Here is a 17,501-nt window from a genome sequence, read left to right on the forward strand (position 1 = left end):
TATTATACCATATTTCTTCAAACTGAAACATAATTATCAAAGTATATTTACACAGATAGATATGAAATGTCTTTATTAAAGTTTGTGCCTACTTCCATTATATGGAGGCCAGGTGCGAACGCAGACCCCACAATTTTATTATACCATCCCTATTTAAGTTAAAACATACTTATCAAAGTATTATTATGTACATCTATATCAAAAACGCTTGTAAACGTTTTTTTTTACTTTTTAAATTTTTTATTTCCATACTTTGTGGACCAGGCGCGTACGCAGACCCCACAATTTTAATGAATCATCATTATACCAGATCAAACATACCCATTCCTGTGTCTCGATACATCTTCTATCATTATATGGGGTCAGTTTTCTATAATAGTCAACTATATAGGAGCCTATTCGTGACCAGACACACACACATATACCAATCCTTATTTAAGAAGCTCAATGTAATTACAGAGCAATATAGAGAATAAATGACAAAAAGTTATATTCCAAAATTAATGATGTTGACCATCTTATAATTTATTCCTTTAATTCCATTCGCACAAGTAAAATCCAAGGAAATCGCAAATCAAAATTTAAAAATCACCTTTTTTTTTACCCTATTCCCTCTGCTTCACTTTTTGTTATCAAGTAAGATCTTTGACTTACTTGCAGTTTCGTCAAATACTTTTGCAAGCAAAATCTGATCCCGCATTTTGCTAATTCCTACCCTCTGATGAGAAGGAAAGTATTTCTTCGAAACTCCGTGGATTAAGGACTATCCATTTATTTAGTGTTTCCTTTTCAAATTAAATATGTTTTCAACTCTTTTTCAAAGCGTTTTATAACATGTTTTATTAACTATTTGCTCTTATTATAAGCTCTATCTCCTATTTGGTTTTAGCGAGCTTTTACATCTGGTTGAGATTACTTTATAAATATTAATTCTTAAATATTTATAATATACTTTAGTTTTACCATCTTGGATCATTTTTGTAAATTTAATTGTAATTTTTTATTTTATATATATATATATATATATATATATATATATATATATATATATATATATACAAGATTCAAGCAAGTAAGTAACTTTTCTTTTTCTTTTCTCATAAAATACTTAAATCTATTTATCTTTTCTAAGTGATCAAATGATATGCTTTATTAGCGGGGGGGGGGACGCTTGGCTTTGCCTGATCAAAAAATTTGCATGAATATATTTTGATTTGTCCAGATTTCATATATGTTATTATAGTTGTAACTTTAAAAGTTATAAAAAACGTATTTGGGTGCCATCAGCTAGAATTGAAACCAAAAGCATTACTGTAGCATTCAAAGCTGGTGACGTTACCACTGTACCAACGTGATACATATATGAACTGATTAAAAATAAACTAAGATGTATAATGATTTTTTTCAATTTTGACTTCTTAAAAACTACTTTAACCAGCTCAAAACTCATAAAAGAACGGTCGATAAAAAGTCTAATCATGTGAGGCTTTTAGTACCACTCTGCAACTTATAGTTTCGGAAGAGATAGAGTTTGAAAATATGGAGACAGACAGACAGACATAGTGAATTTTATGAATTAGATTATACTCACATCCATAAGGTTTGGAATCGTAGCAGAGACAGCAATAAATCGAATGCTGTTTCTGGTTTTATCTTGGTTCAAAGACAACCATTTTGAGGCAACATTGATTGTCTTCATTCTACTAATAACAGCTTCCATTGTTGCACCTCTGTGACTGTCGTTCAATGTATGAACCTGCAATAAGAAAACAAACAGTTAAAATGTCACTTCAAAAGTAAGAATTAAAAACATACTTCAACAAAACATTTTATAATTTTCATAAAACAAAATGTTTTTGTATATGACAACCAATTTCTGCATAATGGCTGAAGTGTAATGTAAAGAAGGACACTGGGGCTATGATTGGTGGAGTTCAGTTAAAAGTTAGTGTAACATAGCTCATATAGGTGCATATGAGAAAATCAGCAGCAGTCTATGATAGTGAAAATATTAGCAGGAGCAGCAGCTATCTTAGCACATATGCAAATTAAGCAAGTGTGCATGTGCTGACATAATAGGAAGAAGTAGAAAAAAAGGCAGAAAAAAGGACAGCACATTGTCAAGCAAAGGAGGCAATTGGACGTGTTTTGACTTGTATGCGGCAAGAGAGAAAATGCACTGTATGATTAAAAAAGCGGAAAGACAGGCAACGAAAAAGGCAGATGTGTGAAAGGGCATTTCGACAGACATGTTCGACGCGTGAGTGATATTTTGAAAGCGAGTGAAGTGTGTGGTAGGAAATTACTGGAATAAATGCTTTTTGTATTTAACTAAAAAAAAACTGCTGAATTGTATTGTTTAATTTTTCCCTGTTTGTTTGTTCCTGCGATGGTACTAGATAGCGTACGGGTCCAAGTGGTTGAAATCTAACAACACAGTTAAAGTGTAATGGCCACATTACATTAGGAGAAAGGGTTTGTTTGAAACAGACTAAGTAGGATTGGATGTGTTTAGGAGTGATAGCATATGGATCTCTGTGATCATGATTAACCTGGAAACAAAAAAAAGACGTTCACTCTGTGTTTAATAGCCTGTAGTAAGCACATCTATGTAAATCCAGTAAGCCAGTGCAAATTTGAAAATTACTATAAGACCTGATCAACAAAATCAGGTTTCTCCTATATATGAAAGTGTCTAGCCTAGGATAAGTCCAACAGTTTTTGACAAAATTGAATGACCATCGACCATACCCACTCCATCCCACCCCCTAAAAACCGAGTCGAACTTCATGCCTATTTTTTGTTTTAAAACACCATGTAAATTTTTGATGACATAAAATCATAATAAATTGCTTAAACTCACGCCAACAAAGAGAACAATAAAATAACATTAAGTTATTTGGAAGAACACTTATTATGTAGAAAATTTGCCAGTAAAATATATTCTGAAAATATCTTTTGTAAAGTGGCACCCATGATTTTCAGCATCTTTTGGGACAAATGTTTTTCTGACATTTTTCTTACCTCATCAATCATGAAGAGTTGCAAATTCTGAATCAGTGTATTATCGCAATGCCATCTTCGGGTTATACTGTCCCATTTTTCCTATCAAAAAAGAAAGGATTTCTTTTAATGAACATTAATATCTTTTTTACATATTGTGTATCAATAATCAATTTTAAATAAATGCGATTAAACATAAATAGATAATTCTTCAAGTGAAAGAAAATTGTACAGAAAAATGACCAATTATTTTACAATAAACCAATTTGTTTGGTGTTCAATCCAGTTCAGAGAAATGTTTGAATTTCATTTTTAATTGTTCATTGAAAATTGAAGTGACTTATATTTCCCTTTTGAAGCGATTCCATGTCATTAGCTTGTTATTATTAACCATGATGATCAAGCAATACCAGGTAGCACCAAGTCAAAGAGAGAGTATCAAGCAAGCTCAACATTTTACAAAGCTTTCTCACCTTCCTAACCTCGGCAAAAGTAATTGAGTTACCAGAAGATTATAAAACTTCTGACGCACCCTTGTAATGATTGCCTCTATTTTATACATAAATTTCTCAAATGTAAATAAAAGTAAAACTTACAGGCGTAGTGATGATGATGTTGGTTGTTTGAAATATGGAAGAGTCATCCAGTTCTGAATCTCCTGTCAGTTCCAAACAATGGATTCCCAAACCTTCTAACTTTTGTTGCCAATCTTGACAGCGTTCACTGCATAACGCTTTTATTGGAGCCACTAGTAGAGAATAATGAAAAATTAAATCAACTTTATTTCATGCAAGCATTTCATTTTATGATGGGACCATGAAAGGATATAATGTTATTTAAGATTAGTAAACATTTGTTAAAAACATATTTTTTAATTAATAAAAAAATCTATGATATAAAAATGAGTTGGTCTGTGCATACTCGATAAATGCAAAAACTAGTTTATATAATTTGTTTCATTATAATTTTTTTTTTTAAATATTTAGTAATGCTTAGATAACTGACAATATGAAACATTTTTAACTAATCACATACAAATAAAAATCAGCAAGGGAGATAACTCCTATTTTTATTTGAATAATATATTATCTACTTTACAACACACTTTTTTTTCTGTATAATTTGAAAAATGGGCAAAATAAATAAAATTAAATTATTTAGCAAAAAAAAATTGCTTGAAATTAGAAGTTTTTAAACAATATTATTATATTTCATAACAATGGGTGTTTTTGCACATGATTTTATGGTAAGGAATAAGTTCTCCAACTCTGGTGCAATTGTGGTGATTTGTGAACAAATCCTAGGATGGTGCAAGTTATTGTTGTGAAGATTAGTTGTCAAAGGAACAAAGACAAGCCGCATGTGCATGGTCCCTCTCTGGTGCTGCACATGAGATGATGCCACAAAAAATAGTGAAGAAATGATGAATATGAGAAGTGTGAAGGTCCAACGTTGCCTTCACATTTTCACCAAGTTTCAGAAAACTCTAATGAATAGGGCAAAAGTTATGGGGTAAAAAGTATCATTTTCTGCAATTTGGGGGCATTTGTGACCTATTTTGAGCTCCTGGGAACGCTGAATCCCAGTGAAAATGGACAAACATGCTTTAGACATGTATATTTGAATTCAGTACCATGGAAAACCACTATATAGACATACATATCAAGTTTTTCAGCAATATGAAAAAAGAGCTCCAAAAAGGCATGTTTTTTTAGCTTTAAAAGTCCCAGAGGAATGCGAACCAGAATTTTGCCAGGGTCACCCATACTGAATTTATATTAAGAACAATGACCTCCACATTTTGGTCAAGTTTCAGGAAAATCTAATGGATGGATCAAACGCTATGGGGCAAAATGTGTCATTTTTGGCCATTTTAGAGCATTTTTTTTAATCTCTTTTGAGTCTCTGAGGACGCAGCAGGAATTTGCACAAAAAAGTTTTTTTTACTTTGCACATCTATTTAATGAAATATAATTTGTGGCAAAATTTTAGGAAAAACTAATGGACAATTATCTGGTAAGCGTCCAGACTAACGGACGCATGGAAGCACTGAAAACATAGGTCCCTCTCTGATAAGTCGAGGACCAATATGTCATGTTAGTGTAACGGAGGTGGGCACACAATTTTGTTATAATACATGTATGTTCTCTAGCTATGGTCTTATTTGAGAAGAAATCCCAGTGTACTTAATTCCACTTTTAAGCAGATTGAAACCATAAAAATAAAGCATACTTGGACAACGGTTGTACTAATAGCAATGAGAAAATGTAACCAAATCAAATGAAATGTAACAATCGTAGCAAATAGGATTTTCATGAATAAATATTTTTAATCAACTTAAATATGTATTCTTATTTTTACAAACAATGCTCCAATAAAATGTTTCAAGTATGCTTTTGTTGCATTTAACTTACTGTAAACTGCTTTAAAGTTGTGATTAGTTGATTCTTCAGCTAATAAAAGAAGTCTGACAATGGCTAATTCAAAGATAACTGTTTTCCCAGCACCGGTTGGAGCACAAACCACGAGTGATTTGTCAGAGTATAAAGCCTGTTGAGAAAATAAAAGATAAAATACAATTCAAAAAAGAAAACATTTCGCAGACTTATAATGTTTACTTGTGTTTTGTTTTTTTGTATAAATATAACATAAATTTATCAATGTATTTATAGTTAAACAGATATAATTAATAAAATATTTAGTAGATAAAATAATTGGAAAAATATTTGATAGATAAAATAATAAAATGAAAATATTTTTTTGATTAATAAAGTATTTCCAGGCGCGTTCCTTATTAGTATGGGGAATTTTTTTTAGAGTCAGCAAACTTTAAATTTAAATAAATCACAAAAAAATATTTCTATTATACAAATACGTACTTTATTCCAAAGATTAATTTTTGGCATTTAAAATTTAAATACAATTTTGTGTATATAACGCCGCTGCTCAGTGTATATGGCATAATCTAGAAGGTCCAATTTTCACAAACTCCATGCATTAAAATAGATTGTATTTCAACAATAACCCATTGAATTTTGCCTTCAAAGTAGTCTATTGTGTCTGGTTTATTATCGTAGACATGAGACTTTACATATCCCCATAGAAAATAATCTAATGGGGTTAAATCACATGAAGGAGAGGGCCAGTTGACGGGTTCATTTCATGACAGTATTCGATCATCAAATGTTTCTCTTAGTAAATTGATTGTTTCATTTGCAATTTGCAAATGCTACTCGCATGTTAGTTGCATCATAATGACTTGCCAAACCAAGCTGGGCTTAAAATAACCGATAGCCAAATCTGCAATTAAAGAAAATAGAGTCATCAATTTAAAGTTCGCCGCCTGTAAAAAGTACACCCTACATTATAAAAAAAATGAAAATAGGTGTATAAATACTTTGATTGATTAAAAGTTTGTTGTTTTTAATGGAAAATATTTAACATTAACATTAACAAAAAAAGAAATGTTATAATAACAAACTTATCCATAAAATGATAACTAATCATTTAATTTGGAATAATAAAAAGAGCAAAGTGTATTAATTGTGCTAACAACTGAAAGGGATGCATTTAGAATGACACCATATCTAACTTCACTTAAACCAAACGCTTTCTTAATGTAACGCTGTCTGGGAACCAACACACTCAGTCACAAAGGAACTTCAACTCACTTTTTAGGTTGTACAATAACATTTATCATTGTTATGACCATGACATCACCCATGCCTCGAACATGATACACACCTCTCTTATGTGATCTTGAACGTTCTTCATGTTTTTAACCTTATTCATATCTTTAATGTGATCGTCCTCTTTCTCCTTTTTAAAGTCTTTTTTTCTTTACCAGTGGCGTCATTTCGCATGCATGCACATACGCGCTATGTTCCAATAAGCACCAGACATATTTTCAAATTGAACTGCTCTCAAAATAACATTTTTAAGGAAAAAAAATATTATTCTGAGTGAAAATCAAACTGAAAATATTTATGCTTGTGTTATAATAATAGTCTAGTTAATCATAACCAGACTATTATTCTTATCTTAGGTGTTATTAGCACAACGTTTCGGTTGCTGCAACCTGCGACCTTCTTCGGGTGAAAACATGCTTCTTTTTCTCTACTAAGGCTCTGAATTACAAGAATTTGAACCGTGGGTTTGAGGGTGGGTCCGTAGATTATAAAGAAGGTCGCAGGTTGCAGCAACTAAAATGTTGTGCTAATAACACTCAAGATGAGAATAATAGTCCAATTAATCAACATAACACAAACATTCACACCTCATCTCAAAAATTCAGAATTGCATGAAAATAATTAGTTTATTAAAAATTAGTTAAAAACAAAAAGTATTAATAATTTGGAAAACAAAAACAGGAACACAACATTTAGCAAAGCGTTTGCTTTAAATACATTTCAGATAAGATGTCATGTTAAACCTATTCAGTTGCCAACATAATCGAATCACATCAAACCATAAGAGAAAACTTACATCATCGATGATTTTCGACTGTATCGAATTGAAATACTCAAAAGGGAAAATGTTTCTATATTTAGAAGCTGAAACATGACTGAAGGAAATTTTTACATTTCATATTTAATGATCAGAATATTGTACATCTTTTGATGGTACAAGAATATTATTTATAGTTTAATTTGTTGTGACTATAGTGTTAGTTGTCAGACTATGTCCGTCATGCTATTCCTGTAGACGTGGAGGCTTACCTGCTGTCATGAATTTTTCTTCAAAAACCAAATAATATTTATTTGCATTGTTTTACTTTCTCGCCTTAGCAATTTTTTTTCACCTACATTTAAGCTGATGTGCCCTTTGACCTTCCTCAGGTTAATCGTTCATCCAGTCATATTTATTTTACATACTTTTTACCTCAGCCCTAAATTCAACAGTCTAGATCATTATTGAAATGACCTTTTTCCTGTTGATTGCGGTATTATGCTGATCCTATGCAGTTCTAGAAGATCCACCCTCCCAGAGAAAGGATTTGTTTATTTCTAATCACCTGAGGCGCCTCAACCAGAGAATGCTGACATGGCTGCACAAGCATTTTTTGCAGGGTCAGAGTTCTCCCCTTTCTCAGGGGTGCTGGTTTTTCAACCCCACTTTCCGACCCTTGTGTCACATTTCTCACTGTGGGCGAGAAATAAATATCTTCAATGTTGTTGATCATTTGTGTATTGCATATGCTACTGTGGCCATAGATATTGGTCATTTTGAATGTTAATACAAGCGTTGTTCCAAAAGTAAGACCTCCTTCATTTTTTTAACTAAAAAATCGCATCATCGATGATGCAGAATATCTATGATTCCAGGTGAGCATTGTCTGGAGGTAGCAGTTTCAATCCCACCTAAAGCCGGCCAGAGGATTAGTTCTCCAAACCATGGTGAGATGACAACAACTATTCAAGGCAATAATTGTTGCAAATGTAGATGGAGGATTTGACATTCTTATCCCGCTGTGATTAACCTGATGAAGGCCAGGGGAATAATTGGCTGAAACATTGTGAAAAACAACAATCAGAAGATGAAGATAATAGTCCAAATAATTCAATTTACAAAAAACGAAATCATACAAATTACTCATCTCCAAAATAATTCCAACATTAATTCAATAAAATGAAATTTTTTTTTTGCAGTTATTACAACTGAATCAGACAACAACCATGTGTGGCATGAAATAAAAATGTTCGATCATGAAGAAAACGATGGTGTGAGGTAATCGTTCTTATGAGCTGTTGTATTTAGACTTTTCGAATTTTTAAACAATACTGATAATTCCGGATTTAAAAACGTGCAGACAAAAATTACCAAGTAATATGTTGTAATCATAGAAAAAGTAATATGTTCTAATCATAGAAAAAGTAATATGTTCTCATCATAGAAAAAGTAATATGTTGTAATCATAAAAAAAAGTAATATGTCGTAATCATAGAAAAAGTAATATGTTGTAATCATAGAAAAAGTAATATGTTGTAATCATAGAAAAAGTAATATGTTGTAATCATAGAAAAAGTAATATGTTCTAATCATAGAAAAAGTAATATGTTGTAATCATAGAAAAAGTAATATGTTCTAATCATAGAAAAAGTAATATGTTGTAATCATAGAAAAAGTAATATGTTGTAATCATAGAAAAAGTAATATGTTCTAATCATAGAAAAAGTAATATGTTCTCATCATAGAAAAAGTAATATGTTCTCATCATAGAAAAAGTAATATGTTGTAATCATAGAAAAAGTAATATGTTGTAATCATAGAAAAAGTAATATGTTGTAATCATAGAAAAAGTAATATGTTGTAATCATAGAAAAAGTAATATGTTCTAATCATAGGAAAAAGCTAGCTTAATCATGTTACATTTTTAAATCCTAGTAATAAGATTATGATCAAGTTATAAGTCAGAGTGAAGTAAGATTTGAATTCATGTTTTCTTTAATTTTATTATCTTACTTTGGTTATTTTAAGAGATGAAGGGTCTCTGTCCTGGAGCTAACACTTGATTTTAAGATTAGATGCTGTTCCCAAGTATTTCTTAAGATTTTTTTCATTAGGCCAGTTGCTCCTATCACAACTGGTATAATGTTGATTTTTTTTAAGGGATCATTTAAAAACAGCATCATACCTTAAAAAAATCAACATTATACCAGTTGTGATAGGAGCAACCTTTTTTTTCTTACATAGGCATCGCCACTTATCAAGGCCCAGAGGCCATTCGAGGATAAGGGTTAAAGAGTGTACAGTAGTCAATTGGACAATATAGTAATAGTTAATAATGGAAATTCGGTAAATTTGTTAACTTAAGTGGAACGGCTCATAAAAAACTTATTTACATTGGACTTGAAGACAATCAGATTGTAGTCAGCTGGAAAGCAGGCAAATGGAAGACAGTTTCACAGGCATGCAGTTCTAAGAAAGAAACTTTGTTCATGGAATCTACATTTAGGTTTAGGCACAGATAAAGAGTAGGGGGAAATTATTGATAGTGCTTTCAGCTAGACAAGTGTTTCTCGTGAAAGTTTAGTGAGTGGGGACCATAGATTGAGCACTTGCCATGAAAATAATGATGAAGCAGAGACAGACTCTGCGGGATAGAGGTTGCAGGGAAGAGAAAAGGACATCCCCTACTAGGTTACGAAGTCTATTTTAAACTCTATCAAGGCAGGATAAGTCCTTTCTAGCAGCTCCTGCCCAGATGTGGCAACAGTACTCCATCCTTGGACGTACCTGGCTCTTATATAGGTAGAGAATTGCATCAGCAGTGAGATATCTACTGGATATCGATCCAGTCACCATTTTTCCAGCGACCTTGGCAATGGATTTGATGTATGTGTTCCAATGGCCTAATGAAAAAAAAATGAAAGACCTAAAGAATTATTTAAAATTATTTTTAGGTCTTGGTATTTTGTTATATTTTCCCGTTCATTTCTATTAAGGCCGTAGTCATTTGGGACAGTGGCATCGATAATGAGCGCAGTTCTTTCAGGCTTTTTCCATATTATAATGTCTGGTTGAATAGCCTTGTCTTTTATGTATCTGCCCACCTGTATGTATTTGTCATAGAACACTGTCACTTTTCCATTCGATGTTATCGGTGATGGTTCATGTTTCAGATGTTTTACGAGCACGTATAAACATGTTATAAATAGTCTTAAACCAGAATTGAAAAAAATCAACTTATTTTCTAAGTTTATAACTGTGTACGATTCCACACTTTTAATGAAGAAGGTGGTAATTTAAGGTCAATAAAAAACACCATAGGCTAACAGTGAAATTAAAAAGTCATCATTTTGTATCGGATATACAAAGTTGCACTTGTAAAAAGTGAAAGTCAAATTTATATTTTTTTAAAGAATGCATTTTTAAGTATTTGATTAATAATTTATTGGCTTAGCCCTTTTCATTCAAAGTCAACAAAAGGACCATATGGAACTGATCTTTCTTTCATTTGAAAATATTTATTAGCAAAATTATTAATCCATGTCTAAATAAAACAATAATTTAACAATAAAATATGTTATTCATTTGATTTGTTACTGTGGTTAGAACAATCTAGTGTTAACTGTTCTACAATTACCCTGACGTATCGTTAACTATACTTTGCTTCCAAACACAGGCATTTTGAGTCTTTCTTTTTGTCCTATACTTTCGTTTTCTGGTTAACTAATTAAGTTTGTAACAATGAAATTAAAATTTCTGGTTAGCTTGTAACAATGAAATTAAAAAAACATGAAATTATGTTGACAATATAATTGCAAATGTTGAAATTATAACTAAAACGAAATCACATGAAATAGAAAGGAAAAATTAGGTGTGTTCAGATTTCCACTATATTTCCATTGATTTTTTTTTTTTTTTTGCATTTTATGAAAACATTTTTATTTTATCAGTACCTAAAAAGACATAACATGCAATGATTAGAATCATTGAGATAATCTATTATATAAATCTCACCTGTCTGTTTAAATATATGTATGTATGTATTTATGTATGTATGTATGTATGTATGTCTGCCTAAAACTTTCGACAGAAGCGATGGATTTTTATGAGATTAGTATCGTTTTGAGGCTAACACCATTAATTCCCTCACCCTCAACTGGGCACTTTTCTACAAGGAGGGGTCACTTTTTTCGCCAATATTTTCGAAAGTTATCCCCCTCTTTTCAATTGACTACCCTTAATTTAAATCTTTGCCACTTCCGATTTGACAATGGATGCAACGGTAAAAACGTTACTTTTTTTTCACATTCTTTTCCTCCTTCATAGTATGGGTTCGAGCCTGCCTGCCTACTACCACATTTTTTTCCTTTTGCTCAACATACACCTCCAAACATCCGGGCAATGCCAGGCACCCAGGCTAGCAAGTAAATAAAAGAAGACAAACATAAATCAAGATAATTAAAAATGTTAGAAGAGAAAAAGAATCCTATTTAGTTAATATTTTTTTTCAAAAGAAAAAAAAGGATACGAATTTCTTTGACTGACTTTAAATGTGAATTTTGTTGAGAATGTGAAGGTGTGCAATCTGAAAATATAAAAAAAATACAAAGGACATCAGAAAAATATATATTTTTTTAACTCTTTTCTTTTTTCTTTTATATTTATTGATGGAAGCAAAAATATTTTATAATATAAAATATATAAAAATATATTATAAGAATTCATGCAAAATTAAAAATCAAATTCATAACTGTATCATACCTTCTTCAGCATCATTTTTGACATAAATACAATGCTATTATTGAATTAAGACCAGTCATAAGTCAAGGGAGATAACTAAGTATGACAGTTATTTACCTTTATCGTCTGCTTTCTTCCAGTTGGATTGTTTACGCTTCTGAATTTTTGAAATGACGATTGGTTATTCATATTATTTGGAATCTTCAGACTACTGTTCTCATCTTCAGTGTCATTTTCACAACATTTCAATCAATGTAATCTCCGAATTACTTAGAACCTCTATCCAGTCATGGGTGACAGAACAAGAGCATGTTGCCTCTATGAAGTAAATAAAGGGTTCCATTTGAAATTCCATCCAAATTCTCTAGTTCAATAGAAACATTCCTGAGTTCAACAAGATACACCTGAAGAAGGCTGTTGGAGGTTACATTAACCGAAACATTAAAATGACACTCAATATGAGAACAGTCGTCTGAAGATTACAGATAATATGGATTGTTTACATTTGTTTTTTTTCGGTTTGGTTTTTGTACGCTTGAGAATAAAGTCTTTTTGTATCTTCAAATGGTTTGGCGTAATATATCCTTATTTACTGTTCAGCCATCATTGTCAATGAAAAACCATGAACATTACTAGTTTGACTGGGTTTTTGTGAGTATGCAGATGACTTGTTAGACTAATGCGGGCTTGAAAGTTTTTCAAGTACCCGATGATACTGTGACTTGTGCATGAAATTTTTTGTGGCAAGAGTTGCACAATCTCCAACCACACCTCTCCTGAATCAGCAGTTTTTTTATTCCAGTGGCAAATAGAAATTCAGAATGATTGAAAGCAATGCCAAGATAAGTGGAGGGCACATCCAGCACCTGCTATTCTTAAATGGTCACCCATCTGGTACTGGCCAGGCCTCATCATTGCTTAACTTAAGTGATCTGATGAGAACCGGTATATCACCGTGATTATTTTGTATGTATATACTGGTGCAAACATAAGTAATGAATACTAAAATTAGTAATGCGATATTTACTTTAAACCTCAGAACATGTTTTACTTTTATAAACTTTTTATTTATGATATTACAAAAGTATAACAATGATGAAATAAAAATATGAGAGTATGATAGAGATAGAACTTACAGCGCTTTATTTGTTTTTCAATAGTTCTGTACACACCTCGATAACTATTTATAGTTATCTATAAAATGAAGAGTTGTTATTAAAGGGAGATAATTTTCAACAAGCGAAATAAATCATAGCCACTTCAATATCATAATAACGAAGAAATTTTGAATTTCAAGTAAAATAAATGGTACCTACATAATTGTCATGTCGCAAATAGTGATATATCCAAAAATTATGGGAAACAATAAGGTAGAAAAATAATTGTTCATGAAAAACAATTCCAATAAGGATAAAAATTGTTCAATAAGATTACATGCTAGGTCGGACATATTGGTTCATGTGACGTAAGCAAAAGAAGAAGTAACTCTGTTGAAACACAAACAGAATTTATTGAGAAAACAAAAATAAGCATAGCATATATACATAATTTGTGAATATTTTTAACTATTTTTTAACCGTTTGAACTTTTATTTTTTTTTATAAAAAAAAACTGATTAAATTTTTGAGAAATTGATAACTTAATTACCTCCCCTGTTAACTCCGCAATTAAAATCGGTACATTTTGAAATCAAATTGCTAGATTTTACAAATGTCTTTTTTCATGAATATTTATTTTTCTACCTATCATTTTACATAATTTTTGGATATGTTACTATTTGCGACATGATAATTACATTGTTACCATTTGTTAGTCCCCTGACAAAGGAGGGATTGGACTTCGCTTGTCTGCATTTTTCTCAATAACCACACCTTGGATTTTATTTTAATTTTGCACAAAATCATGATGAGAGTAAATTTTTACCAAAACAGATTTTCCAGGATAACTCTGATTGCCTCATAGGGGCCATTATAGGGGTAAAATTGTCCCCAAATCGTTCATCCGTTTGTTTGTTCATACTTTTCTCAATAATCACTCCTTTAATTTTTAAAATTTTTGCACAAACATTAGTCATGGTGAAATTAAATTTTTGCCAGAACGGATTTTCCAGGATAACTCTGGTTGCCCCCATAGGGGGCATTATAGGGGTAAAATTGCCATCTGTAAAATCGTTCATCTATTCATTTGTTTGCACTTTTCTCAATAACTATGCCTTTGATTTTAACAAATTTTGCACAAACATTAGTCATGGTGAAAGTAAATTTTTCACTTGTGGAGGGGGATTTTGCACACTCGGCTTGTTTAACTTGAAATTCAATATTTTTCCGTGATTACAATATAGAAGCACCAAATTATATTAATTAAAATTACAAGTGACATCGTTATAGAAATTAAGTAAAGTTCTTTTGCCCCAAACTAAAATAGAAACAAAGAAAATATGAGTTTATTTACCTTCTATTTGAAAACGGCATGTGTTAGTGTCTTCAAAGAGGTCATCATCAGCACTAAACACTTTATCGTCCAAAATGGTGGACGGTTTTGGTTGGAACTGGGATAAATCATTGTTTTCTTGAAAAACAATTTGATGTTTGCCTCTGTATGGAATACTGAATGATTTTTTCTGGCTTTTACTTATCGCAAAATTTGATCTTAAAATTAAGAAAAAAGAAAACAGATATATTTTATTATCACATATATATGAACATATTTTAATTACCTCCCACTGCAAGAACTGTGACACCAGGGTCGGAAAGTGGGATTGAAAAATCAGCGTCCCCGAGGAGGGGCACTTTTATCTGCAAAAAATGTCCGGACAGTCCCATCGGCATTGTTAGATTTAAAAAAATATTTATGTTCAAATCTGCTGCCATCATTTTTTTTATAACATATGGACACTATTACTTAATTCATGCAAAATATTAATTATTTTAATAAATACAAAATAGTTTTATTATATAATTAAGATAACATATTCAAATTTTGATTCATTCTATTGTTGATACCCCTTCTACAAAAACAAAAGATAATAAAAGTTAAAATCAATGAACATTTTTTTCTCACCGATTTTTATTTATTGATTTTTTTCTTGGCTCTGTAAACTTTTCTGAAATACAAATGAAAAAGAGTGATTATCCAATTGCAAGAAGGAAATTCAATAAACAAGTTCTCAACAAGTGCATACAAAATACGCGGACAATTATAAAAATAATTTTAATTAAAAAATTCAACACAAATGATATCTTATTTTAATTACCTTCTGTTTCCATAAAAAAGAGATGAGCAACAAAGGAAGAATATCCTCAATCACAAATCTATGAACGTATATCTCAATCTCGATTATTACATAAAAGGAACTTTGTCTATGTATCTGTGTGCCTGTAAGTTCGTTCCTTATACACTCGAAAACGGCTGGGTTGATTTTTATGAAATTTCACACAAGGGTATTTTAGTGCTTGGCAGTTTTCTTAGCTAAGTTTTGTGTCGGAATATCTCCAATTAATATTAATAATCGAAATAATCTGATGAAAGAAGGAACAGGCGATTTTGACTAAAGTTAAAATCATACACAGCCTAACATCACAAGTGCATTTGAGAAGTTTTATTACCACACAAGCTGAGTGGCCCAACATATAAAATCAACAGTAGGTTCTTTAAAATGACAGGGGCATGTTCAAAATGAATGTTTCTTTTTAAAGCACAATTCCACAATGATACTTGACCTTTTCATTTTAAACTTAAATTCTAGTAGTAAGGCCAGGTATATAAAATCAACAGTAGGTTCTTTGACATGACAGGTGTGTGTTTGAAATGAATGTTTCTGTTTAAAGCACAATTAAAGCATTTTGCATCTTAAACTTTAATATAAAAATTTTATATAAAAATGATTTTATAAAATCAACAGTAGATTCTCTACAGTGCAATATAGGCTACAATATATTGTGAACTTAGTCACTGCAAGAGGCATGTGAGCTTCCTCCCAGTGTATCACGATGGCTCCCCAATTAAAACAGGCAATCAATCGATTTGATTGAAAAATGGGCTCTTTCACTGATTTCGATGACAATAAAAATAAGGGAGTGTGAAACATTTGTTGATCATCATTCAATCCCGGGCAACATCGGGTCACCCTGCTGGCTGTTCATAAAATTGAGAAATGAAGGCATGTAAAAAAAAATCAGAAAAAACAAAAAGATGTGAAAAAAATCAACTTATGATTTACAAATCAATGTATTATGTTAAATGCAAAATGTTATTAGATCTATGGTCCTGGAGATTTGCCAATTCATAAATAATCTATTTTTTATTATTGGAATCCTTTGAAATGATTAATTTGTTTATTTATTTATTCAAGTGTGGACTGTTATCCTCATCTTCATAGTTGTTTCACAACACTTCGGTTAACTATTCCTTTGGCCTTTATCAGATGTTTAATCGCGACAGGATAGGAATGCTGAATCGCTTAACTGTATCCACAGTAATTACCGCCTTCCATAGTTGTTGTTATCTCATCACGTTCATCACGTTTTGGCCAACTAATCCTCTGGCTGGCTTTGGGTAGGATTGAAATTGCTATCTTCAGACAATGAAGACACCTCAAAAGCGTGTGGACCAGATCTCATCCTGGCTGTGCTATTAAAAAAATGCTCTGCCAAGGTTGCTCCAGTTCTGTCCAAACTTTACAATAAATGCCTTAACGAATCTTGTTTTCCCGACTGCTGGAAAACCGTCTCTGTGGTACCAGTCTTCAAGAATTCTGGTGAAAGAACTGACCCACTAAATTATCGCCCCATTAGCCTCCTCCCGCTTTTCGCCAAAATATTTGAGTCCTTAGTTAATCAAGCCCTAGTCCAGCACCTAACAGCTGCTAAACTCCTGACTGACAAACAATATGGATTCAGGCAAGCCCGTTCAACAGCAGATATCTTAACTGTAGTTTCTGAACGTATATACCATTCATTGGATAAAACAGGGGAGGGTAGAGCGGTGGCCCTCGATATATCTAAGGCTTTTGACAGGGTATGGCACGATGGTCTTCTAAGGAAAATCACTGGAAGAATTCCTAATGTAATTAAATCCTTCTTAAGTAATAGAAAAATCAAAGTTGTCCTCGACAGTCGTACATCCAAACAATACGACATAAATGCGGGAGTACCTCAGGGGTCTATCCTTGGACCTCTATTATTCCTGATATTCATAAACGACCTCCCTGATAAAATTGTTTCGGAGATGGGTATATTTGCCGATGACACCACTCTCTATAACAGATATGAGGGGAAAACAAATGAACACATATCCAAGGAAATGGCAGA

At 31.8% G+C, this 17,501-nt stretch overlaps 1 protein-coding gene across 2 annotated transcripts in view; it reads right to left on the bottom strand.

Moving 5' to 3' along the window:
- Positions 1-17,501, bottom strand: part of LOC145278641 (putative ATP-dependent DNA helicase HFM1) — a 143,700-nt gene that overhangs the window by 102,705 nt on the left and 23,494 nt on the right. For both annotated transcript variants that reach the window (XM_080130677.1, XM_080130676.1), the window contains exons 4-11: positions 15,253-15,295; positions 14,644-14,840; positions 11,981-12,037; positions 7,489-7,556; positions 5,418-5,553; positions 3,600-3,751; positions 3,025-3,105; positions 1,592-1,756 (exon numbers count right to left, since the gene is read on the bottom strand). In XM_080130677.1, the coding sequence (XP_079986803.1) occupies positions 1,592-1,756; positions 3,025-3,105; positions 3,600-3,751; positions 5,418-5,553; positions 7,489-7,556; positions 11,981-12,037; positions 14,644-14,840; positions 15,253-15,295 (899 nt within the window). The remainder of the gene's footprint in view (positions 1-1,591; positions 1,757-3,024; positions 3,106-3,599; positions 3,752-5,417; positions 5,554-7,488; positions 7,557-11,980; positions 12,038-14,643; positions 14,841-15,252; positions 15,296-17,501) is intronic.

This window comes from Euprymna scolopes, chromosome 1 (genome assembly GCF_053919585.1).
Source record: "Euprymna scolopes isolate OS-2025 chromosome 1, ASM5391958v1, whole genome shotgun sequence".
Lineage (NCBI taxonomy): Eukaryota > Metazoa > Mollusca > Cephalopoda > Sepiida > Sepiolidae > Euprymna > Euprymna scolopes.